This window comes from Heterodontus francisci, chromosome 27 (assembly GCF_036365525.1).
Source record: "Heterodontus francisci isolate sHetFra1 chromosome 27, sHetFra1.hap1, whole genome shotgun sequence".
NCBI lineage: Eukaryota > Metazoa > Chordata > Chondrichthyes > Heterodontiformes > Heterodontidae > Heterodontus > Heterodontus francisci.
In genome coordinates, this window is record NC_090397.1 from 48323302 (window position 1) to 48348357 (window position 25056).

General features: G+C 51.3%; 3 protein-coding genes across 4 annotated transcripts in view; all 3 read left to right on the forward strand.

The window, feature by feature from the left end:
* Positions 1-9929, forward strand: part of flncb (filamin C, gamma b (actin binding protein 280)) — a 59162-nt gene extending 49233 nt beyond the window's left edge. The window contains exons 39-47 of one of the 2 annotated variants that reach the window (XM_068059318.1): positions 1025-1264; positions 2332-2601; positions 2779-2916; positions 3417-3532; positions 4451-4583; positions 6851-7027; positions 7458-7676; positions 8004-8207; positions 8400-9929. In XM_068059318.1, the coding sequence (XP_067915419.1) occupies positions 1025-1264; positions 2332-2601; positions 2779-2916; positions 3417-3532; positions 4451-4583; positions 6851-7027; positions 7458-7676; positions 8004-8207; positions 8400-8587 (1685 nt within the window). In that variant the 3' untranslated portion in view covers positions 8588-9929. The remainder of the gene's footprint in view (positions 1-1024; positions 1265-2331; positions 2602-2778; positions 2917-3416; positions 3533-4450; positions 4584-6850; positions 7028-7457; positions 7677-8003; positions 8208-8399) is intronic. The other variant, XM_068059319.1, reaches the window with a different exon arrangement.
* Positions 9930-10864: 935 nt separating this feature from the next.
* LOC137385008 (V-type proton ATPase subunit F) lies at positions 10865-13289 on the forward strand. Its single transcript, XM_068059743.1, has 2 exons — positions 10865-11082; positions 12295-13289. The coding sequence occupies exons 1-2, from the start codon at positions 10925-10927 to the stop codon at positions 12494-12496; spliced, it is 360 nt and encodes a 119-aa protein (XP_067915844.1). The 5' UTR covers positions 10865-10924; the 3' UTR covers positions 12497-13289.
* Positions 13290-14222: 933 nt separating this feature from the next.
* On the forward strand, positions 14223-17493 carry LOC137385009 (protein SPMIP1-like). The gene is made up of 2 exons (XM_068059744.1): positions 14223-15102; positions 16604-17493. Exon 2 carries the CDS (start codon positions 16715-16717, stop codon positions 17180-17182), a length of 468 nt encoding a protein of 155 aa, XP_067915845.1. The 5' UTR covers positions 14223-15102; positions 16604-16714; the 3' UTR covers positions 17183-17493.
* The last annotated feature ends 7563 nt before the right edge of the window (positions 17494-25056 follow it).

A 25056-nucleotide genomic window follows, 5' to 3' on the forward strand; every position in this document is an offset into this window, starting at 1 on the left:
CCAGCAGGGAGTTTATTCTGGAATGGGATAAACTTTGGCTATTCCTGTTCTGATCACTTCCAATCCTCTCTGTGTTTGCTACTTGTTGCCTGTGTAACTGGATACAGTTCTTCAAAGACTCTTGCAGGTGTGTGCGCGGTAGTGAATCCTCATTGAGGTTCAGGTCTGAGCGAAGGGAAGCAGCTCCAGAGTTTGGTCAGGCTTGTGGCTGATTTTTGAGGACTGTTTTAGGAATTGGCTGTGTTGGGTGTCTCCCTGTCCCTGGCCTGTGGATGGTTTCTCAACAACCTGTGTTTAAGTTTTAGAGTTCTTGATTATAGAAATTTCTGGATCAGGAAATTGGTGCACTTGGGACTGGGATTCCATGGGATGTTGCAGGGAAAAGGACTTTTAACATGCAGCTCTCCTGGTTGTTAGGATTTGTGGGAATCCCTCTGCCTTGGTGACCCTGAGACCGCATTCTTACATCCATTACATGGCATAGAAACAGGCCATTTAGTCCAACAGGTCATGCTGGCATTCATGCTCTGGCACAAGCCTCCTCGCACCCCTCTTCAGCATATCCTTCTATTCCTTTCTTCCTCTTGTGCTTTTTAGCTTCCCCTTGAATGCATATAATTCTTCCAGCTGCTCAGAATGGCCTATGAGCTGTGATTAGGACAGTCTTCATAGCAGCTTTCCTGTATTGAGCGAGTCGGATTGGAGGAGTCCGATCAATATTCCACATGTGGAGAGATCAATGATCACGTCACTGACCAGTGTCCAACGTTAACAGCTGCAGCTAATGCTGAATTATTGGGAAATTGAGAATAAGATCAATGACTCCAGGAAGGCTTCAGGCAGTCAGGTTGGAAGATATGATGATGAGTTTGTATTGGATTAATATATAGATCAGATAGGATGGGACAGGATGGCCCTGTTTTTGCGAGGAGGCTTTGAAAGATGTTAATGCTCATTGTTTCTGTTCTCTTTTCCTTCCCTTATTTCCTTTCTTTCTTCCTTCCTTCCTTCTCCCCTTTCTCAGGAAACTGGTTCCAGATGGTGTCTGCACAGGAGCGTTTGACTCGCACCTTTACGCGTAGTAGCCACACCTACACACGCACAGAGCGGACAGAGATCAGCAAAACCCGGGGTGGAGAAACTAAAAGAGAGGTCCGAGTGGAGGAGTCCACACAGGTCGGAGGGGATCCTTTCCACAACGTGTTCGGCGAGTTCCTGGGCCGTGAGAGCCTGGGCTCCTTCACCAACATCCCACGGCCTGAGGGTGTGTGTCAGACCAACAGGCAGTGGGCAGTATTTAAAGGGGAGAGGGTTGCCCAATATTTAAAGGGGCAGATACAAACAGGAGTAGGCCACTTAACCCCTCGAACCTGCTCAGTCATTCAACGAGATCATGGTTAATCTCTGACCTAACTCCATATAACCGCCTTTACCCCGTATCCCTTAATACCTTTGGTTAACAAAAATCTATGAATCACCGATTTAAAATTAACAATTGACCCAGCATCAACTGCCATTTGCAGTGTCGAAGTGTTTCCTGACTTCAGTCCTGAAAGGGCTGACTCTAGTTTTCAGGTGACGTCCCCTAGTCTTTGATTCCCCAACTAGCAGAAATAGTTTCCCTCCATCTACCCTATCTGTTCCCCTTAATATCTTGAAAACTCCATCAAATCACCCTGTAATCTTCTAAATTCCAGGGAAAGATTTCTTGATTCTTTTTTATACCTGTCTGTGACATTTCAATGATCTATGTATATGGACCCACAGCTCTCTTGGACCTTCTCTGTTTCTACCTTTGCACCACCGTTTAGAAAGTACTCTATTCTGTCCTTTTTTAGGTCCAAAGTGGATGACTTCACATTTGCCTACATTGAAATCCATTTGCCACAGTTTTGCCCATTCACTTAATCTATTATTATCTCTTTTTGTAGTTTTACACTTACATCTACACTGCTTATAATGCAGCTCATCCTTGTGTCATCGGCAAATGTGGATAAAGTTGTCTCTCTCTCCCGACAACTAGGTCGTTAATGAATACAGTGAATAGTTGAGGCCCCAACACATCTCCATGGGACACCACCAGTCACATCCTGCCAATTAGAGAACCTGTCCATTATCCCTACTCTGTCTCCTGCTGCTCAGCCAACTTCCTAACCAGGTCAATAATCTGCCCTCAATTCTTTGAGCTTCATGGAGGAAGTGGAGAAGTATTTAAAGGGGAGAGGTGCCTGATATTTAAAGGGAAGTGGGTGTTTCAGTATTTGAAGAGGTTTTACTGCATGGTTAAGTATTTGTAATTATTTGTAATTGTGCACTGTTATTGTTTGGCAGTGGAGGTTGGGGCCCAGGAGATGACAGCACAGGTTACCAGCCCATCTGGGAAGATGGACGAAGCTGAGATTATCGAGGGAGATGACAGCACGTACAGTGTGCGCTTTATACCACAAGAGATGGGCTCACACACTGTCAACGTCAAATACCGAGGCCAACATGTTCCCGGCAGCCCCTTCCAGTTTACGGTCGGACCACTGGGCGAGGGAGGGTCTCACAAGGTCCGCGCTGGGGGTCCTGGTTTGGAGCGGGGAGTCGCCGCAGTGGCAGGTGAGTTTACAATGGTTGCTTGTATGCTTCAAATAGTGCAGTCCTCGGGGGCAGTCTCTAAGTAAGGTGAGGAGTCTCCAGGATGGACTTTGGTCAGCAGAGTAGGGTGGGGACAGGTCTGTGTATGTCTATGCCTCCTGAAGTGTCTCTGCTTTAACACACTCACTCTCCCTTTAGCTGAGTTCAGTATTTGGACCCGTGAGGCTGGAGCCGGTGGCCTCTCCATCGCTGTGGAAGGCCCAAGCAAAGCGGAGATCTCGTTTGAGGATCGTAAGGATGGCTCATGTGGTGTTTCCTACATTGTACAGGAACCAGGTCAGTAAATCAGACACTGAATCACCCTGGAGTTTGCATGACACCAAATACCTTTCCCTCATACTTCGCAAATACTCTATCTAACCCATTCTGTACCTAACCTGGGAGTGTTTGGAGCTTTACTCTGTATCTAACCTGTGCTGTACCTGCCCTGGGAGTGTTTGATGGGGACAGTGTAGAGGGAGATTTACTCTGTATCTAAACAGTGCTGTACCTGCCCCATCACTAGTTATGAAATGGATGTGTTTGCACTCTCATCAGGTGCTTTGTGATGTGCCTGGTTTCACGTACAGCTGCCATTACGCACTGGGGAGCAAGTGAATCCACTCTTGGTGGTTGCTGTGTTTCCCTGATCCTCTGTCATTCTGGCAGTGTACCTAAGCCCAAAGGATGGAGGGAGAGCAGAGGTTGGGGTGCTGCACGGGAGGGGAGGGACATGGAAAGTCCAGAAATCTCTCTCGCTCTCACTGATCTGAGTTGAGTTCATCTTTCTTTTCCAGGTGACTATGAGGTATCCATCAAGTTCAACGATGAGCACATCCCTGACTCGCCGTTTGTTGTTCCAATTGCCTCTCCCTCAGATGCGGCCCGTAGACTCACCGTAACTAGTCTTCAGGTGAGAACCAAAGCAGACAGTGACTGAGCAGCGCTATGCTCCTGGGTGACTGAAAGCCGAGGTGGGTGGGGGCGTGGTGCAGAAGGGCGAGGAGTGCTGGTGGAAGTGGAAATCTGAGCTAGTCAGAGAGGGACTGAGCAGTGCACAGAGAGCTAACTGGAATTGGGAGCCCGCAGCAGCACAGTTGGAAATGGAGGAATTGCGGAGGGATCTGGTGGTGTCCTTCACTCCTGGGTCCCAATCTGTCCTGGCTCCACATTGGCCACAGGTTTTTTATTTAGAGATACAGTACTGAAACAGGCCCTTCGGCCCACCGAGTCTGTGCCAACCATCAACCACCCATTTATACTAATCCTACATTAATCCCATATTCCTACCCCATCCCAACCTTCCCTCGATTCCCCTACTACCTATCTATACTAGGGGCAATTTATAATGGCCAATTTACCTATCAACCTGCAAGTCTTGTGGCTGTGGGAGGAAACCGGAGCACCCGGCGAAAACCCACGCGGTCACAGGGAGAACTTGCAAACTCCACACAGGCAGTACCCAGAATTGAACCCAGGTCGCTGGAGCTGTGAGGCTGTGGTGCTAACCACTGTGCCACTGTGCCGCCCGTGCGCCACTGTGCCGCCCGTTCTGCAGAAATTCAATGCCAGCGGATTCTGTTCACAAAACAATCCATAACCTGCCTGAGACACAACCTGAGAACTTTGCTGCGATCTGTGTGGGCATGAGATGACTGGTATGGGAAATGATAATAGACAGATTTAATCTGTATCTAACCTGTGGCCTGGGAGAGTTTGATGCGACAGTATAGAGGGAGCTTTGATCTATATCTAACTCAAGCTGTTGACCATTTGGGCAGTGGATGTGGAGAGTTTTCTCAGATTTTGCTGTCTGTTAATCTGTGTCCAGGAGTCGGGATTAAAGGTCAACCAACAGGCCTCGTTTGCAGTTCAGTTGAACGGAGCAAGAGGGGTGATTGATGCGAAGGTTCGGACCCCATCCGGCTCCGTGGAGGAATGTTATGTGTCGGAGGTGGACGCCGGTGAGTGACTATTGAACGAAAAGTGTTGGGGTGTGTTGTGTCACACGTGTTCGTTCTCTGTGTGTGTGTGTGTGTCTCTCTCTCTCTCTACACCTTCTCCCTCCCCCCCTCTCGCCCTCCCCCTGTGCGCTCTCTATCGCCATCCCCCTCATGCTCACTCTCTCCTCCCCCACTCTCCCTCTCTGCCCACCCCCCTCCCCCACACAGTGTGTGTGTGTGTGTGTCTCTCTCTCTTTCTCCCCCCACCCCCCCTTCTTGGAACTAGACACCTCTGTCTGCCCTATGGCTCCTCCCCCGATATGTCATTAATCCAGATTAGCTGTGAGGTACAGCCAAAATGTGATTCTGTCTGATTCCGGGTGAGGTTCCGAAGGTGTATTGATGCAGAAATTCAGAGCATGGAATTCCCATGCAGTAAATCACGGAGGGAGCAAGGGAATAAGTGGATTAGTGACAAGTTGTCTAAACTCCAGCCTCCCACAGGAGGGGTTGTGGTGGGGGAACCTTGGAGCACAGCAAACATGCTCTGTGAGGGGGATGGGGCGATGGGAGCTGGTCTAGACTGATGTGGAGTATCTAGCTGTGCGGTGTTATTGACCTGACCCAGAATAACTTCTCATTCCCATACCATGTACTGTGTGCTCTCACACAGCAGCTGCCTGGGGCTTAAGCTGTAACATGAGATCCAGGCCCCAGCAGCCTCTAATAACTCTCAGAAACTTCTAGAAGGACAGAACAAGGTCACTTAACCCCTTCAAGGCTGTCTCCTCCCTTTCGGAAGCATGTTTTTCAGTGTTTGCTCTGGTTGTTGCAGTGATTTTCTACACAATCTCCCTTCCTCTTTGTATTTGGCTCTGTCCCTGTGTATCTCTGTCTCTGTCTGTCTCCCTTCCTTTGTGTGTCTTGCTCTATCTGTGTGTGTGTGTGTGTGTGTGTGTGTGTGTTTGTGTCTGCGTGTGTGTCTCTCTCTCTCCCCCTCTGTGTGGGTCTTTCTTTCTCTCTTCCCCCCTCCCTTTATGTGAGGCTCTGTTTCTGTCTGTCTGTCTCTCTCTTCCTCTGTGTGTGTCTCTCTCTTCCTCTGTGTGTGTCTCTTTCTCCCTCCTGTGTGTGTGTGTGTGTGTGTGTCTCTGTCCCTCTGTGTGTGTGTGTGTCTCCTTGACATGAGCAGGTATTTCTGGTCCCTGCACCCACAGTGCCACCTACTGTTGATGGGAGGATCCTGTTAAAAGTCTGATGGCTAATCAGCAAAACCATTAGAGAGGTGGGGATCTGACAATGCTGGCAGTACTCATCTGCTTTATATAGAGAAAGGGCAGCTTAAGACTTAAAGTGAAACACGAAGGAGAGGGTTATTAAAGTGCATGGGGAGTGAGAGGGAGAGTGGGATTAGACTGGGCGGGATATTAAAGAATATGGTAAATGAGGAGGTGGGTGGGATATTAATGGGTATGGGGAATAAGCAGGACACCTTCCCACCATCTCCTCCAATCTTCACCCCTTCACATAGTTTATAGCTGGGAGGTGAACAAACTTCTCGTATGTGAAGGGTTTTCCTTCCTGATGAGTTTCCACAGCTGTTGCTGCTGTTCTCAGTCCCGTTTGTTACTTTGAGTTTCTTGTTTTCTGTCTGGGCTGCTCTCAGTTATTACTCTGGCTACAATTCCAATTCTGACCCTGCCTGTCACTGAGAGAAGCAATCAGAAACATGCTTTTTAGCCTAGAAATAAAATGGAAACCTGAGGATAGTAGTGGATAGTTTTGTACTTCTCCTTTTACCTCCTATCCTGCTGGCAACATTAGCAGGTGAAGCATATGGTGAGGAATAGGGAGAGCCACCTTGAGTGGGTGGGGTGCAGATAGCTGCATTCCTGGAGGTGGAGAGCAGTCCAAAGACCTCAAAATTGGCCAGGAAACAATTTTTTTAAAAATGCAGCTTAGGGACAGATGTGGGGGCTACAGCTGTTAATTGCAGAGTCTGGAACACTGCTTCTCATCACGTGGTTTTACAGAGTTAGGTCTGGGCTTCAGACAGCACATTCTTGGGAAACCATCACAACGCTCAAAATACTTCACAGAAAGTGCTGGAAATATTCAGCAAGGCTGGCAGCATCTATGGGGAGAGAAACTGAGTTAACGTTTCAGGTCGTTGACCTTTTGTCCACAGATGCTGCGAGACCTTGAACATTTCTAGCACTTGCTGTTTTTATTTCAGATTTCCAGCATGCACAGTATTTTGCTTTTATCTCTCAATACTTTTCTGTTCGTAGATAACTTCGCAATCCGCTTCATTCCACGTGAAAATGGCGTCCACTCGATCGATGTCAAGTTCAACTCCAGTCACATCCCAGGCAGCCCCTTCAGGATCCGAGTGGGAGAGCCAGGACAGACTGGGGACCCTGGCTTAGTCTCTGCCTATGGCCCAGGACTGGAGGGAGGAGTCACAGGTACAATTCCTCAGTGTATAACTGACAGCATATTCTTCAGATAAGCCCAATTGTAAAATATATAAACAGATACCCCAGAGTGATTTGCAGTTTGCAAATCTGATAGAGGAGTTTAGGGGAGGGCCTTTTATATTTAGAATATTAAATATTTAGGAGTGACTTACAGGCTGGAATCTAATTGAGGTGATCAGATGTTTAATTGTAGGTTTTGGGGTTTTAATTGTAGGTTTTGGGGGTTTAATTGTAGGGTTTGGGGTTTTAATAGTCAGGTGTTGGGGGTTTGAGTGTTTAATTGAAGGGTGTTGGGGGTTTAATAGCAGGCAGCAGGTATATGATCGCAGGGTTCAGGTATCCTGAGGTATGGTTGTGTAGCTGTAGATGAGCAGTGAGTTTCCATATAATGCCCTTTGTGTTCTATCTCTCTGTCTAGGGGTCCCCTCCGAGTTTGTTGTTAATACATGTGATGCTGGGGCTGGCGCTCTGTCTGTCACCATTGATGGCCCGTCCAAAGTGAAGATGGATTGCCAGGACTATCCTGAGGGTTATAAGGTCACCTACACCCCAATGGCTCCTGGAAACTACCTAATCTCCATCAAATACGGTGGACCTCAGCATATCGTTGGGAGTCCGTTCAAGGCCAAGGTCACAGGTGAGAAGGGCTGGGATAAGGGTTCCATGGGCACTGACTCTTGCTGGTGTGTGGGTTCCACAGATTGTCTCTGGGTTAAAGGCCAGGGCCTGATTCTCATTCTGCTACATGTCTGAAGGAAATCTAGGAGCCTTGGGCTAGAGCCTGTGGAGGAGCTTGGGCTCAGGGCTGGGGGGAACTGGGGGCTGGGTCCTGGGTTCAGTGCTGGAGGCAAACTGAGGGCTGGTGCTTGTGCTCTGAGGGAATTAGGTGCTAAGGCCTGTGCTGAGGGCAGGGGAGATGGGTACTGGACTGTAACTCACATGTTGCCCGTGTTTCCTGTTCTAGGTGTCCGCCTGTCTGGGGGTCACAGTTTACATGAGACATCCACTGTTCTGGTTGAAACAGTCACCAAGTCAGCCACGGTTGGCAGGTATGGAGCAATGCCCAAGTTTGCATCCGATGCCAGCAAGGTAGTAGCTCGTGGGCCTGGTCTGGCCAAGGCTTTCATTGGGCAGAACAACAACTTCACAGTGGACTGCAGCAAAGCAGGTATGGGGTGTGGGGTGGGGGAGGGGGGCGGGCGATGGCGGTGGCTGCGGTGTCAGAAAGGAGGGGGTCATTCGTGCAGTGAGATGGTGACCCAGTGGCCCCGTGCGGTGATGTTGTGAACTTGCATGGCGAGACAGCGAGCCCATGTGGTGACTCTGTGACACAGCAGTAATGCAATCTTGTTCATTCCAGGAACCAACATGTTGATGGTGGGAGTGCACGGTCCGAAGACTCCCTGTGAGGAGGTGTATGTGAAACACGTAGGGAGCAGGGTTTATAATGTCACATACACAGTGAAGGAGAAGGGTGACTACATACTGATCGTGAAGTGGGGAGATGAGAGCGTGCCTGGCAGCCCTTTCCACGCCACTGTCCCCTGAGTGGCTGATCAACCAGTGGAGCCTTCATGTCACAACTCCGAGGATCCGAACTGTCAAAAATTCACAAAATAATTTAATTTAAAAACCAAAGTACGGCCCTGCCCCCAATGAGGGGGGTCTCTGGGCAAACATTGCACACCAAATGGATTCGAAAACTGCCTGAATTTGCCATAATGATTAGCAACTTCTCCTTTTGTAAGAGGTTTCCCTAGTAACTCAAAGCTGTTGAAATATTTTTGTATGTATTTTTGGAGGGTGTTGAAGGAGTCAGTATTGGGCATAGTGTCTGTCTCTGCGCCCCCTCCCCTGGTGCTCTAGCCCTAGGCTGGCTATTGCAGCTCTTCATGGCCAGAGTGTGAGAGCTTCACCTGTTCGTTAACTTTCAGCTCCTTGTGACTCAAAACTCAAAGTCGGCAGAACTTATTCAGGATTTTGTTTCAAAGTTTGTTGTCTGCTCCCCAATCTGATAGGCCAGTGTGCTGCTTCAATACTGTTGGTGGGGGGGGGGTGGGGAAAAGAGAGTCACCAAGAGGTGTCTCCACCCTGGGCCTGCGGTGCAGTACTGCGTGGAGCTACGGGATTTGCCTCAGGAGCTGGGTGTTAGTCAGGGAGTTCTCAGTAAAACAGTCCGTCAACACCGGTTGATATTTTAATCAACGCTCTGTCGTCCCCTTCCCTCTGTCCTTTCCCTTCACAGAATGTTCAATCCTCTGTTTCCCCACCCCTCATTCGTCAGCATGACCCTGACCTGATACTGACCTTTTGACCTGCACTGACACAGTTCGAAGGAAGACGATTGGTTGTTGGACTGCTGTGGTCATGGAAACAAGTTAGACCGTGTGATGATGACAACAGATGACACGCGCTAGTGACATGCGGGTGTGCCCTTGGGAATGTGGGTGGCAGTGTTTGAAGTTGTGTTACGCTGTCCATTTCTAGAGAACTGATTGTATGAAAGTGTTACGCCTGTGTGTTTGGTACATTTAACCTATGTCTGGCAAGAAACTGCAGAAAAATAAAATATACCAGCTAACTCGCGTCAATGCTTTGCCTGTCTCTTATTGTGTACTTCTTCACATGGAGGTAACTGAAACCATCAATCTCCATCTTTCAGTTGCCTGTAAACGGGAATGGGACTAGGAACCCAGAAAAGTTTTAGGACTGAAAAACACCATCTCATCGACCTCACCAACCTGGAACTAAACACAATCCTCAACACTGCTATCACTCCATTCTCACTAACTTGTATTCGACTTCCTCTTGATATCACTGTGTGGCAGAAATCCATTCCAAGCATTCCAGCTCTTTCCCATGGCCAGTGATGTTGTTCTCTGGGCTCGATACCCTTAAAGATCTTGAATCCTCTGTGAGGCAGTGATGCAGTCTTTTGTGCTGTCAAACTGCTACTTCTTTATCTCCAATATGTTAATACTCTTTAGAAACTTGAGTATTCGAAGGAAATGAAAGGAACTCTTATTTTCATCACTGCCCAATGATTTCCTCCTGGCTTTGTTCACGGCTGTCTCATTTTTAATCTTGGCCAGTGCTAGCTATCCATGCCCGCTCTGACCCTGCCAATGGATGTGCGGGGTATACTTTTTTTATTCTTTCATGGGATGTTGGCATTGCTGGCAAGGGCAGCATTTGTTACCCATGCCTAATTGCCCTTGACAACTGCTAGGCCATTTCAGAGGACAGTTAAGTGTCAACCACGTTGCTTTGGGTCTAAAGTCATGTGTAGGCCAGACCAGGTAAGGACGGCAGATTCCCTTCCCTAAAGGACATTAATGAACCAGATGGGTTTTTATGATAGTTTCATGGCACTGAGTCTAGCTTTCAATTCCAGATTTTCATTAATCAATTTAATTTTCCACCAGCTGCTGTGATGGGATTTGAAGCCATGTCCCATGCATTAGCCTTGGCCTCCTCTCGATTACTAGCCCAGTGATATTACCACTATGGCACTACCATATGTGGAGTCCATTTCACACCTTGATAGTCAAGTACCAGTGGCTTCAGCAGCCATGGTGGTGCTACTTCATCCCTCCTGTCCAAATGCTAGAAAGGGGCTGTCTCCAACACTGATGTCCGAGGCCTGAAGTCCCACGCGGGCTCCACTTCACACGTTGGGTGCCAGGTGCACAGGAACATTAGTCCGCATGCCCAGTTGTGGCATTCATTCGGCGCATGCTCAGATTTTTGCGCGTGCCTGATGCTTGAATTACCCGAATACGTGACGTCACGGAGGGCCAAATGAGGGCGGAGCAAGAGTGCGCACGCGCGCGCTGCTGGGGTGTATATAAGACAGGGGCCAGGGTGCGGGTTGTAGATCTTAAGATGGCGATACGGGGTAAATTGATAGCTGTGCTCGGCGATGAGGACACCTGCACCGGATTCCTACTCGGTGGCATCGGCGAGTTGAACAAGAACCGTCGGCCCAACTTCCTGGTGGTGGAGAAGGAGACGAGTGTGGCCGAGATTGAGGAGACCTTCAAGTGAGAGCGGCCCCGCCGGAGAGAGGGTGGTTACTCGAGCCCGGAGATCAGTGGCGGGCCTATGCGTTGAAGGGGGAGTGTGTGGGGAAAGAAGGCGCTGTCTTTCGGATGAGACTTTAAACCGAGACCCCATCTGCTCTCTCAGGTGGACGTGCAAAATCCCATAGCACTATTTCAAAGACTAGCAGGGGAATTATCCCTGGTGTCCTGGCCAATATTTATCCCTCATTCAGTATCCCTAAAACAGACTATCTGGTCGTTCTCCCATTGCTGTTTGTAGGAACTTGCTATGTGCAAATTGGGTGCACTGGCCCTTACAATGGCTATGCTGTGCTTTGGGATGTACTTGTGGGTTAGACCTGGAAGGTTCTGGTCTGAGGGCCATGACGTCAAAGCTGTTTCTCTGAGTTTGACATAAATGCTCTGAAGCGAGGAAGTGGTTTACTGTGGGGACCCAGGGACAGTGGTACTGCTTCCCTGTCTTATCTTTCCCTGTGTCCACTCTGGGCCTGTGAATGTGACCAGGAACCTTGGTTTGGCCTGGGCAGCACCCTTGGTTTTGTGAGCTGTACAGGCACTGGATACGATTGGGAAATCTGTGTCTGCAGAAGCTGAGATCCTGCGAGTAGGCAGGGCTTGGCTGCCCCAAGTTTGAGGAAGTTGATGCTTCCTATGACTGAGGGAACTGTGACTCATTGCTGTCCTGCTAGTACTTTAGGCTGGGTCATCCTGCTCCTGAGGGTTAACCCAGCTGTCCCTCCAACTTGTGGGTGGGGGTATGTTGGGCCACACCCTGGGTGTGCTTGTTCCCTTTCCCAACACTGCCCCCCCCCCTCCTTCCAAATATTCTTGCTCTTTTTCCAGCAATAATCCCATGTTTCAGTAATTTCTCTGATTCCTGTAGTCTTCCACTCAGCCTTGCATCTGCTTGTGGGAGTGCTTCTAACAGGAGGTGCTGTGCTTGGTCTGCACAGGGGTGGGGAAGGATGGATGGAGGATTCTGCAGCTGGACTGTGGGCCTGAGAGTTCAGTGACCAGTGCTATGTGTTTGGCCCATTCTGATGCTATCCCTCTGGGGATGGGAGGGTCAGTGGGAAATCTCTGTTTGCCTCCTGTTCCTACCAGATTATGTATGACTAATCCTCACCCTGCTGATCCTGCCCAGTTGTCTACTTCGGAGTCAACTTTCCTGTTTTTCTTTTTCCTATATAGGAGTTTCTTGAGCCGCGATGACATTGGGATCATCCTGATCAATCAGTACATTGCAGAAATGATTCGTCATGTCATTGATGCCCACACACTCTCCATTCCTGCTGTGCTGGAAATCCCATCCAAGGAACACCCATACGATGCTTCCAAGGACTCCATCCTGCGCCGTGCCAAGGGAATGTTCAGTACTGATGATTTCCGGTAGTTGGACGTCCAGTGCTGGCCCTGTGGCACAGAGCAGCTCGTACCAGTCCTCGCTCACACCATTCCTTTGTGTTGTCTTGTTTGTTGTGCAGAGCGTTGATTTCCTCTGAGGCTGCCATCTATTCCCAACAGACTCTGCAGAAAGGCCTTCTCCACTCCTACTGGAGATGGGTGTCCCAACCCAGTGTTTAGTAAGTTTATACCGAAAACTAATCCCAGGGAATGGTAATGTCTTGCAGCATTAGTAATGGGATCTGAATTTCAGCACTAAGTGCGGTTTAGTTTGTATTTAACTTGTACCTGCCGTGGGAGTGTTTGATGGGATGCTGTAGTAGAAGCTTTACTCTGTATCTAACCTGTGCTGTACCAGCCCTGCTGTAAATCTATCCTGTGCTGACCTTTGATTTATTTCTGATGGATTCTTGATGTTTGGGATTGCTCTGTGCCCAGACTCTGAGGGGGTGGGGAGTTGTTTTAAACATTCAAATGAAAGCTGAAAGTGATTGGGAACTGTTTGTGCAGCTAGCACTGATACTCTGGCTGGGAGGGTGGGTGAGTGGTCAGCGCTGTTGATGAGATTACCATTTAATGGGCATACCACTAAAAACAGGATGGTTGGTTACCAGTCCAGCACAGTGTGGTCAAGCAGCTCCTGGTTTGTGTTGGATAACAGATGCTGAATGCAGTTCTTACCTGGTCCTATCGAGTTTCCCTTGTGCTCTTTGAAGAATTGTGTATTTATGGTGTTGCTCATTCCTGTTCTGTATATTAATAAACACCAGAGGTGGTTCTCATGCTGCAGGCTTCTGATTTTGTATTGAACTCTTCCTAGCCAAATCTTTACTGTCATGTTTCTCTGTCTCCTTGTAACCAGACCCCTTACTTGCATACTCCAATGCTATCCAGCTGGCCTCCCAGCTTCTACCCTCTAAACTTCAGCTCAACCAAAACACTGCTCCCCATATCCTAACTTGTACCATATCCCATTTATCCATTGCCCCTTTTGCTGACCTACATGTCAAATCCCTTCATAGCCTCACTCCTCCCTATCTCTCTCCTACAGCCCTACAACAATGCAAGATCCTGGTGTGCCTTTAGCTGCTGCAGTGGTAAGCTCTGGAATACCCTCCTTAAACCCTGCCACCTTTCTCCTTTCGAACACTCCTTAAAACCAACTATCAAACTTTTGGTTATCTCCTTATGTGGCTTGGTGTCAAGATTTTATCTAATAACACTCCAGTGACATTCCTTGGGATATTAAAGGTGCTATATAAATGCAGGTGATTGTTTAGTGTCCGTCTCTGTCCTTTCCCTGGGATGCAGTAATATACTAATTGAGCAAGGCTGCACTGAGGCTCTGGGGTTGGGCATTCCTTGATCAGTAGGGAGGCCAGGGCATAGGCTCTATCTACAGATCCTGTAGGGGACGTTCGTTGGGCCCTAGTTCAGGGTTTGAAATGGTGTGGCTGCATGTAGGGCCCCCACCTACATGTGGCTCTTTCTGTGCTCCATGCTTGCAGCAACTCTGGTTTGAGGATCATGCTCTATGCTCTTTATCCTGTCAGTCATTTTCCTAAATGGCTGTTTGTGAGCTCTACCACCATCACTCAGGAAGCATCACCTTTTCCAAACTTCCAGGTCCAAGCATGGGAGTAGAGGGCCTGTTGCTTATGATTAAACCCTCTGTTATTAGCAGGGTTGTAACTGAGAGGAAATGGGGCTGAAGGTGTAAACTGGGTACATTTTTTTCCAAAAGTTTCCTTTTATTCATAAACATCTGTAAGAAAAAAAAACGTTCCGAGTTGCCATTCCAGAAAGTGCAAAAGAAATAAGTTTCCTTCGATAAAGAACATGAGTTTCCCCTCAACCCTTACCATTCCATTTTTCATGCAATTACACAACAAAACTATATTTTGGTACATACAGAATGAGGCGTTTTACATGGGGTCCAGCCCCTCGGTTCAGTATGGCAGGAGGTCCTTACGCAGTGGCCTTTCTCCAAAGATGACTGCCCCAAGCTTTAGTGCATCCCTCAGCATGTAGTGCTGGACCTTGGAATGTACCAGTCTGCAACACTCGGTTGTGGATAACTCTTTGCACTGGAAGACCAGCAGGTTTTGGGCAGACCAAAGAGTGTCTTTCACCAAGTTGATGTTTATCTTGGTGGCAGCCCTAGGAACAGCCCGTAGAGCACGGAGTCCTGTGTTACAGAGCTGCTCAGGATGAACTTCGACAAAAACCACTGCATCTCATCTGCAGAAAGTTTGTAACTAATTAGCTCTTCAGCCACTGCGGCTGGAACCGACACCTGAACGAAACACAATCACCTTATTCTGATATTAGTTAGTTGAGGGCTGTTGTAAAGACATGTTTGGGAACTTAACCCTTTAACCCTGAGGTTAAATCTACATCCTGTTTGCTCCTTGATGATTTCCAGGCTTAGTGATAATTCATCCATAATGATCAGGATCCTGCACAAATGGAGATAGTGTTGAGCAAATCAATGGAGCATTCACTCACTGAATGGAAAGGGAAGACAATTTTGATCAATAATCCGGGATGATTTTTACCTGGCTGTGAAATTCTGTGATTCCTCTCAGTTTAAAGGTAAGATGCCTCTGTATATTCCTCAACCAAAAACCAATCAATAGGACAGTGACAAAGAACTGGGCACATTCCAATCATCAAATAGAATCCAGGGATGCTGGTCAGAAATTTATCTGGTTAATCAACCTCACAGCATAAAATTGTTGAGTGCCATAAAAACCCAATTGGTTCCCTAATGCCTTTTTTGGAAGGAAACCGGGTGAACATTATGATCTACTGGTTACCCTCACCAAGGAACAAAAGTGGGAATGTAAACATAACCTTGTCCTTCACACCTGGCAGAGCAGAAATGGCATCTCTTCATTCCTAAGGTCACAGGATGGGATCCCTCCTGAGCCCCAGGGCCCGGGGACAGGGTCGCTCCTCACCCACAGGGCCCGAGGGCAGGGTCCCTCCTCACTCCCCTTCTCACTCCAAGGTCCTAGGATAGGGCCCCTCCTTGCTCCCAGGGTCCCCAGCCAGGGTCGCTCCTCACTCTCATGACCCCAGGGCAGCATTCCTCACTTCCAGGGCCCCTCCTCACTCCAGGGGCCTGAGGACAGAACTCCTTCTCACTCCCAGGGCCCAGGACAGGGTCCCTCCTCACTCCCAGTGCCTGAGGGCGGGGTCCCTCCCCAATCCCAGGGTCCATCCTAGTTCCCAGGTCCCGTCTCGCTCCCAGAGCCTGAGGACAGAATTCCTTCTCACTCCCAGGGCCCAGGACAGGGTCCCTCTTCACTCCCAGGGCCTGAGAACAGGGTCCCTCCCCAATCCCAGGGTCCATCCTAATTCCCAGGTCCTTCCTCGCTCCCAGAGCCCCAGGATAAGGCCCCTGCATGCTCCCAGGATCCCCAGCCAGGGTCCCTCCTCACTCCCAGGGCATGAGGGCAGGGTCCCTCCTCACTCCCAGGACAGGCCATTCCAAGAAGTGTTCTTCATTTATCATGTATTAATTCTCAGGGTATGAATTATGCTGGCATTTACTGACCATTTTTATTTCACTAATATCCAGTTACATCGAGTCTGCTTCAAAGAACCAGGCTATTTGGCCCAACAGGTCCATAGTCGTGTTTATGCTCCACACTAGCATCCTCCCACCCCTCTTCATCTATCCCATCAACATATCCTTCTACTCCTTACAACCTCATGTGTTTATCTAGCTTCCCCTTAAAAGCATCGATGTTATTTGCGCCAATTACTTCTTGTGTTAGTGAACTGCACATTCTAACCACTCTCTTTCTGTAAAGTTTCGCCTGAATTCTCTTAGATTTTTCAATGATTATCTTATATTTAAGGCCCCTAGTTTTGGTCTCCCCCACAAGTGGAAATAGCTCTCAATGTCTACCCTAGATCATCTCTTCATAATCTTAAAGACCTCTATCGGATCAACCTCTCTGTCTTCTCTTTTCTGGAGAAAAGACACTCAGCCCATTCAGTCTGTCCTGTCACCCCATGTCAGTTTCATTGTCTGTGTCACTTCCTGTTGCTCATTACAATTGTCAATGTAACACTGATTGCTTAGATACCAGATGGATAGCCCAGTCAAGTATGTGGAGTGAGCCCCATTGTGCTCTGCCTGTATGTGTCCACATTTCAAAAACTCATGGACAAAGACAACTGAAGATCCACAACTATGGAGCGAAAACTCAACCTAGACAACCAGATGCAAAATTTCTGGAAAGAAGGCATCACTAAAGAGGATCTGCTGAGGCTGTGTTGGCTGAAGCGTTTCCAGGGAGAGCGCAACAAATCCCCAGCAAGAAGGCGCGAGCTCAAGAAGGAATTTATGCCACCGCACATCGATCTCCCCACACATGAAACAATGGTGCACAAAAAGCAGGCCCCAGTGAAGGATGCAAAAGGAGAAAAGCCAAAAGCTGGAGAGCATGTTGCGACAGTTCCTCTGAACGACATGAGGCCGGTCACTCCTGAGGTGCACGCTCTGCTGTACGATGGATTCTCTAAAGAGGAAAAAGGCAGATACCAATACCTAAAGGCCCGGACAAAGAAAGGCCCCAACGAGAAATATGAGTATGCCATCACCACTTCCTGGGATTATGGCTGGAACTTAGGTGAGAAACTGTTAGCCAAGCAAGGCTAGGGCTGATGGGCAGGGGTGGGGTCAGTGTTGCTGGGCCTGGGGTAGGGTCAGCGTTGCTGGGCAAGGAGTTGGGCCAATATTAATGCTCAGGGGTCAGTAACACTAGGAGGGGCCACTGGCACAAGCAATCGGATGGGTGCATGGTTAGAGGCTGACCTTTCACCTTCTTGGGGCCTTGTGTTAAACACTGCCCAACACATCAGGCTCACATCTGGACTGAAATCCATTCCAGACACAGACACTCTTTCTCTGGGAGACAAACCAGACCTTCAGCAGAAAATTCTGCTCCATTGTGATGCTTTACAATCAGGCTGAGTGCAATGTTTTTTCCATTTGGGTTCAATATGATCAGACTGCTTTCAATGCGCTTGATTTCAATACATTTTTATAAAAGTTCAGTCAATAAGAATAGGCTTAGCCCATTGTAAGCTCCTACTGGGACTGAACAACTACAGAATAAAGCTCCCTCTACACTGTCCCCATCAAACACTCCCAGGACAGGTACAGCACTGGGATTGGCTCCTCTGTGATTGGGAATACTGAGTGCTTCAACAAGGTGCAGCTGACAGTGCTGCAGTCAGTTGCTGGAGAAGGAGTGCTGAGGAGACACTGCAAAAACTTTTCAACAACTTTTGCTGCAGAGGAGGAAAGACTTTTGGATTAAGCCTGTATTTCGAGGTGGGTTTTGAGCACCAGACTCTTACTTTATTTGGACTGTTGTGGGAGGTGGAAGAGGCCAGAAGAACAAGGGGTGGGGGCTATACAATTCTGCAGGGAGCTGTGCAGTTGCACTAAAGCTCCCTCCCCACCCCAATTGCCCAGCCTGAGTCAGCTGAAGCTGCCTGGCTAATATACAGAAGGGGATAAATAGTGTCTGGGCAGCTTCAGCTGACCCAGGTGAAGACGCCCCCCACAACCAGAAGACTAGGGGTGTTTACAGTGCTCAGAGTACCACCCTTTAAGGAGAAAAAAAAAAGCAAAGACATCGCTTGCAGCCTGTCTTTCCCCTTTCCTGTATACCCTCAGCCTCTCCCCAAACCTCCTAGTTGGTTTCTTTGTTTGTTTGCTTGCTTGCCTGCAATTTGGGGGTGGGTTTAGCTCTTGAGCGATGGCAAGCCCATCATCACCGGTGGCGGGGCCTTCTCATACCTATGCGGCTGTAGCCTCTGTGGCCACCCGTGTGACCCCATCACCTTTTAAATTAATTACTTCAAACCATGGGGTAAAGAGCTATCCCCACCCCAATATGTCTATAGAGGCCTGTGTAAAGGCAATGGCCGAGGTTGTCGGCCCCTCGGCCATTGTGGCAGCCTCAAAAATGTATGGGAAGGCTGTGTTCTTCCTGAAGACCGAGCGGGCCGTGTCCCTGGCCCTGAATAAAGGGCTCACTGTGGGTGGGACTTTCCTGCCGGTGGACCCTCTAGGGGCCACTGCGCAGCGGTTACGTCCCGCCCTTTATTCCCAGTGAGCTCCTCCTTCCCCACCTGCACCACATGGGGGAGGTGAGGTCGGGGATCACCCCAGTCCGGCTTGGTCTTTGGGAGCACAGCCTCCAACATGTCTACTCCTTCCGCCGCCAGTTATTTATGCAGCTGGCGCGGGAGGAGGACTTGGAAGGCCAGTTTGATGTGCAGTTCCAGGGGACGGCCTACCGCGTCTTTTGGACCTCGGATGGGGCGCGGTGCCATGTCTGCAAGGGGGTGGGGCATGTTCGTAAGAACTGCCCCAATATCCTGGCCGCCAGCTCCACCTCGGCGGCCCAGGGTCCTCCCACTCCCCCCACACATCCAACAGACACCGCTCAGTCGGTTCCGGAGGCTGTGGTTTTCACAGCCTCCAGCGGGGAGGGGAGTGCCCGTCCGAGTGGAAGGAAGACGCGGAGGCAAAAGAAACATCAAGAGGCGCGTCTCCTGGAGACATTGAAACAACCTGAGCCTGAGCTCAGCCCAAAGCCCGTTCTCACGGAATCCACCTGTCCCAGGGCTGGGCTCAGGCCCAGGGTGACTAAAAAGAAGGAGGGTGCGGAGGCGGAGGCCTCTGATGACATGGAGGTCTCTGAGCCTCTGCGCCCTGGTGGGAAAAAGAGGAGAAGGCATCCCTTCACAGAAATAACACAGGGCCCTGAGGTGCAGGGCCCATCTGTTGGAGGGGAGCTGTCTCCTGTTTCGGGTCCCCAGGTTTCCCCAACCGCCACCACCAAGGCTACAAAGTCCGGGCAGGAGCACCCTATTCCTCAGGATGGAGGGGAGGGGAAGGCCCTGGTACATGAAGGAGTAAGTGGGGCCCTGCTTGTGGTGGGGGAGCCTGGGGACGCCGCCCATTCTGCCACTGCTACTGGGTCGGGTGCCCTGAGTGAAGGGGAGGGCGAGGCCCCAGAGGGTCAGCCCTCCCGGCCGGAGTCCACCACCAACCAGGAGACACCCGACCCGGTTATAACTGAGAATGCTGCCCCATCTGCTGGGCCTGTGGGTGCTGGCGGAGTGGGAGATGGCCTCCTCTCTCCGCCTCCGGTCTCTGGTCCGGCTGGATTTCCGGAGTCGGAACTTCTGTCTCCCCTGGACCACTCATTGGCCTGGGGACGGAGGTGGAGGGGGGTCCTGAACTGCTGGCGCCCACAGGCTCCAGTTTCACAGTAAAACCCAGAGAGGACTCCTCCGCCATCGATCCTGGGGGTGGGATCGTGACGGAGGCAGGACCAGCTGGCGCGGCTGGGACATCCGCCCCACAGTGTGTGGTGGATGTGTAGGCCGCTGGCGGTGACAACCCGGAGGAGGATGGGGATTCGGTGTGGGGCACGGAGGATGATCTTGATTCCATCGCCAGTGAGGTGGTGGAGTCCCTCGTGCCTCCCACCGAATCTCCTCTCATCCCCACGGCGGAACTCCGGGATTTCCTCGCGGCTTGCAGGGGTTGCCGCAATAAAGTTCAGCTGGCCATCGGCTGTTGGTCGAATCTGGCGCTGATCATACAGTCCGTCCGTGCCGCCCTGAAGAAAGCGGGCAAGCGCGCGGGCGTGAAACTGGTTGAGAGGCGCCGTTTTAATGTGTTCCTCAATGGGTTGCTGGGGGAGTGGAGGGCCAGGTGTACTTCCACTCCCTCCTCACAGTGAGGTGTTGGTGAAGGGTTTTAAGTATCTTTGACATGAAGATAACCATAGCCAGCCTCAACATCAACGGCAGCAGGGGGTCTCACCGCAGATTTCACAATCTCTCAGTCCTCAGGGAAGGGAGATACGCGGTGAGCTTTCTGCAGAAAACCCACACCGTTCCGGGAGACGAAGCCACCTGGCTCCTGGAGTGGCAGGGTGGGGTCTACATGAGTCACCTCACCCCTATTTCTAGTGGAGTGGCTATCTTGTTGGCCCCGACTTTTCAGCCGGAGATCTTGGGGGTCAAGGAGCTAGTGCCGGGCCGCTTGCTTCACCTCGCCGCTCGCCTGGGTAGCGTGCCGCTCCACTTTGTGAACGTGTACACGCCCAAGCCCGGCGCGTTGCAAGCGCACTTCTTTGAAGAAGTGTCCGCTCTCTTGAGCTCCATCAATAGCGGCGAGTGCATTATCCTCGGAGGGGATTTTAACTGCACCCTCGAGGTGGGGGATCGCTCCGGTCCCCAGCGCGGCCAAGCGTTGGTGGAGAAGTTGAGGGGACTGATCAGCTCCCTTAACTTGGTGGACGTCTAGCGGAATCTCCATCCTGACTCCAGCGCCTTTACGTGGAGGTCTGGAGGAGGAGGGTCGCGAATCGACCGCCTCTACCTTTCGCAGGCGTACGTCTCCCGCGTCTCAGCGGCCTCCATGCGGCTGGTGCCGTGCTCGGACCACCGCCTGGTGTGGGCAGAGTTCACTCCGCTCCGCACGCGGGCGGGGTCCGCGTACTGGCACTTTAACAACCGGCTGCTGGAGGTCAAGCGATTTCGGGAATCGTTCTGTCGATTCTGGGCCGACTGGAGAAGGAAGCAGGGGGGCTTCCCCTCCTTGAGGCTATGGTGGGATGTGGGCAAGACTCACATCCGCGTCTTCTGTCAGGAGTACGCGAAGGGGTTGACCAAGAGGCGGGAAGCCGAGATCGGGCACCTTGAGAGGGAGGTGCTCGACTTGGAGACTCGCCTTGGTCATGCCGTCGTGGACCCGGCCCTGTGGCAGGCGTACAAAGAGAAGAAGGGCGCGCTGAGGAACCTGCAGTTCATAGGGTCCCGAGGCGCGTATGTGAGGTCGCGGATCCAGATCCTGGAAGATTTGGACCGCGCCTCACCCTTCTTCTACTCGCTGGAAAAATGGCGGGGGGTCCGTAAGCAGCTCGTCGAGCTGCTGGCCGACGACGGATCCTCCATCACGGATCTGGAGGGAATGGGTCTCCTGGTCTGTACTTATTACAGTGCGTTGTTCTCTCCAGATCCGTCCAGCGAGGATGCGCGCAGAGTTTTGTGGGAGGACCTGTCGCAGGTCAGCCCGGAGGGCGCCGAATGATTGGAGGCTCTGCTCACGTTGGCGGAGCTGACTGGCGCCCTCCACCAGCTCTCAAGGGTCAAATCCCCAGGGCTGGATGGGTTGACCGTGGAGTTCCTCAGGGCGTTCTGGGACGCCCTGGGGGACGATTACGCGCGGGTCCTGGGGGAAAGCCTGGCGACCGGGGAGATGCCCCTCTCGTGGCGCAGGGCGGTCATCGTCCTGCTGCCGAAGAAGGGCGATCTCCGCCTACTTAAAAACTGGCGTCCGGTCTCCCTCCTCAGCACGGATTATAAGATCTTTGCCCGGGCTATGTCTACCCGCCTGGGCTCCGTGCTGGCCCACATGATCCACCCCGACCAGTCCTACACGGTCCCGGGCCGGTCCATCCAAGACAGCATCCACCTGGTCCGGGACCTGATCCATCTTTCCCAGAGGACTGGTCAGTCGGTCGCCTTTCTCTCCCTCGATCAGGAGAAGGCGTTCGACAGGGTGGATCACAAATACCTTTTCGGGTCTCTGCGAGCTTTCGGACTCGGGCCGCATTTCGTGGCCCGTGTCTGACTTTTATACGCCGCCGCAGAGTGTCTAGTCAAAGTTAACGGGTCCTTGACGGCGCCCCTTCGCTTTGGGAGAGGAGTGCGTCAGGGATGCCCCATGTCCGGCCAATTGTATACCATCTGCGTGGAGCCCTTCCTGTGCCTGCTTCGCAGGAGGTTGACGGGATTGGTTCTGCGCGAGCCGGCCATGGGGGTCGTCCTCTCGGCTTACGTCGACAACGTGCTCCTCGCAATCACAGATCCCGTTGACTTGCGGAAGATGCGCGACTGCCAGCAGACCTTTTCTGCCGCGTCCTCCGCGAGGATCAATTGGGAGAAATGTTCCGGACTCCTGGTGGGTCAGTGGCGGGTGGACTCCCTGCCGGAGGAGATGACGCCTTTTGCGTGGAGCACCACGCACCTCCTCTATCTGGGAGTCCATCTTGGCCCCACTGAGGAAGCCTGGCCGGCAAACTGGCAGGAGTTGGAGGCGAAAGTCGGCTGGGGCGCTGGACAGGACTGCTCTGAGTGCTTTCCTACAGGGGCCGAGCGTTGGTCATAAACCAACTGGTGGCCTCCATGTTGTGGTACTGGTTGGTCACTTTGGCCCCGCCCCCTGTATTTGCCACCAAGGTCCAGAAGAAACTCGTCGATTTCTTCTGGGGCAAGAGGAAACACTGGGTCTCTGCCGCGGTCCTGAGTCTCCCGATCGAGGAGGGCGGTCAGTCGCTGGTGTGCGTCCGCACCCAGGCTGCGACTCTCCGCCTTCGGACCCTGCAGGGATACCTGTACGTCGAGCGTCCTCCCAGATGGTGTGCGCTGGCGACGTATTTTTTCCGCCAGTGTCACTGCCTTCAAGACGACACGCAGCTCCCGGTGGAGTCCGTTAGCCGCGCCTCTCTGAGGGGGTTGCCTGTCTTTTACCGGGATCTATTCCGAGTCTGGAACATGGTCGCCTCCAGTCAGGGCGCTCCCCCGCCGGCGGAGGAGAGCACCTCAGCTGTCCGGGCGGCCGACTCCGGGGACAGTCCGGCGGGCGGAGGAGTAGCCGAAACCCCCGGGACGCCCCTCACTGCGGGTGGCGAGGGGGCTCGGGCGTGCGGAGCGCTCCCGGCCGAGCTGACCCCCGCTTGGCCGGAACTGCTCATTGGACCCAGGCCCTGAAACCCTCCTCGGGAGCCGGTCCCGCACAACCCGAGCCGCCTCTCGGAAATGCCCTCCGTGCCATTCCAATCGGCGCGGAGGGGTTTCCTGTACGGGCTGCTCCTGCACACTCTCCACTTCCTCGCCCTCGTCAGCCGGCCGGACACGCGTTGCCATCTGGCGGTGAGGGGAAACCCCGATGGAGGACTCTCTACGCGGGAGTCTTCCCCCTTTACATCGGGGACCTGGGGTGGAGGGTGCTGCACAGAGCAGTCCCGTGCAATAGACTTTTAAGTAGGTTCACGGACTCCCAAGCCGCCTTTACTTTCTGCGGCCTGGACGAGTCCGTGTTCCACGTTTATATGGAGTGTGCGAGGTTGCAGCCCCTCTTTGAGTATCTGAAGGGGCTGCTCCTCAAATTCTGGCTGCACTTCAGTCCCACGCTCCTGATCTTTGGGCACCCGGTGTGGAGGGGCTTGGGCTGGGAGGAGGATCTCCTCGTCGGTCTGCTCCTGGGCCTGGCCAAGGTGGCAATTCACAGGTCCAGGTTGCGGGCCGTTGGGTCCGTCCTCCCCGATTGCCTGCCCCTCTTTTGCAGTTACGTTCGCGCCCGGGTGTCCCTGGAGAAGGAGCACGCGGTGTCCGCCGGTACGCTTGAGGCCTTCCGTGACCGGTGGGCACCGCAGGGACTGGAGTGCATTGTCGACGCCGAGATTGGCATTTTAATTTGAGTTTTTTGTTTATTTATCTGGTTTTAATAAAGTTATTTTAAAACTGTAAATATGTATATAAAGGGGGCCTGAGGAATAAAGGCCCCCTCGACGTGAAAAATATAAAAGGGGCCTGGGGTATAAAGGCCACCTTTTTAAAAAAAAAAACAGGGGTTAGAAAAAGAAGAAAAAAAAAAATGGGTTCGATACAGAGTAAAGTTCCTTCTACACTGACCCCACTAAACGCTCCCAGGGCAGGTACAGCACTGGGGTTCCTGCTGCCTAATTGGGACTCCTAGAAAAAAAAACAGGGTTAGATACAGAGTAAAGTTCCTACTACACTGACCCCGTCAAACACTCCCAGGACAGGTACAGTATGGGTTAGATACAGAGTAAAGTTTCCTCTACACTGTCCCGATCAAACACTCCCAGGACGGGTACAGCATGGGGTTAGATATGCAAAAAAAAAAAATGGGGTTAGATACAGAGTAAAGCTCCCTATACACTGTCCCCATCAAACACTCCCAGGACAGGTACAGTACGGGTTAGATACAGAGTAAAGCTCCCTCCTGTTTGTGACCCACTTATATGGCCTGATCTCAGAGCAGCACCTTCAGTGTAACTGTGACAGTTTCAATTGCCCACACCAGGAGCTGAAATGATTGTGTTTCTGCCAATGGGTGTTACATTGAGAAGCTCTTTGCTGTTTTTCCAAACACCTTTCAGATTGGAAGCTTGGAATATGGAGAGTGATCAAAACTGTGCCTTGTGTCTGCTCTGGGTCACTGTTCTGAGATGAGTACTCATCCACCTTCACCCACCTATGCTTGTAGAATGAGCCACATCAGAAAGCAGTGACCATCTGGTGGGAACAGCAAGAGAGGTTCAACCAATTGCTGTGCTTCTCTCCTGACAGAGGATCATGTTGAGTACAAGAAGCCGCCTTTTGGGCGATCGGCCTTGGTGGAAACTGCTTTCTACCGAAGAAATGGTATTTTCAACAAGCAAGCACCAAATGATATCTTGGATTAATTGGGCA

What these genes read in the sequence shown, in the direction of transcription:
- LOC137385008 (XM_068059743.1), top strand. Translation starts at nt 10,925, where the DNA reads ATGGCGATACGGGGTAAATTGATAGCTGTGCTCGGCGATGAGGACACC. An exon ending in GAGATTGAGGAGACCTTCAA is followed by an intron (nt 11,083 to 12,294) that starts GTGAGAGCGGCC and finishes TTTCCTATATAG; the next exon opens with GAGTTTCTTGAGCCGCGATG.
- LOC137385009 (XM_068059744.1), top strand. Translation starts at nt 16,715, where the DNA reads ATGGAGCGAAAACTCAACCTAGACAACCAGATGCAAAATTTCTGGAAA.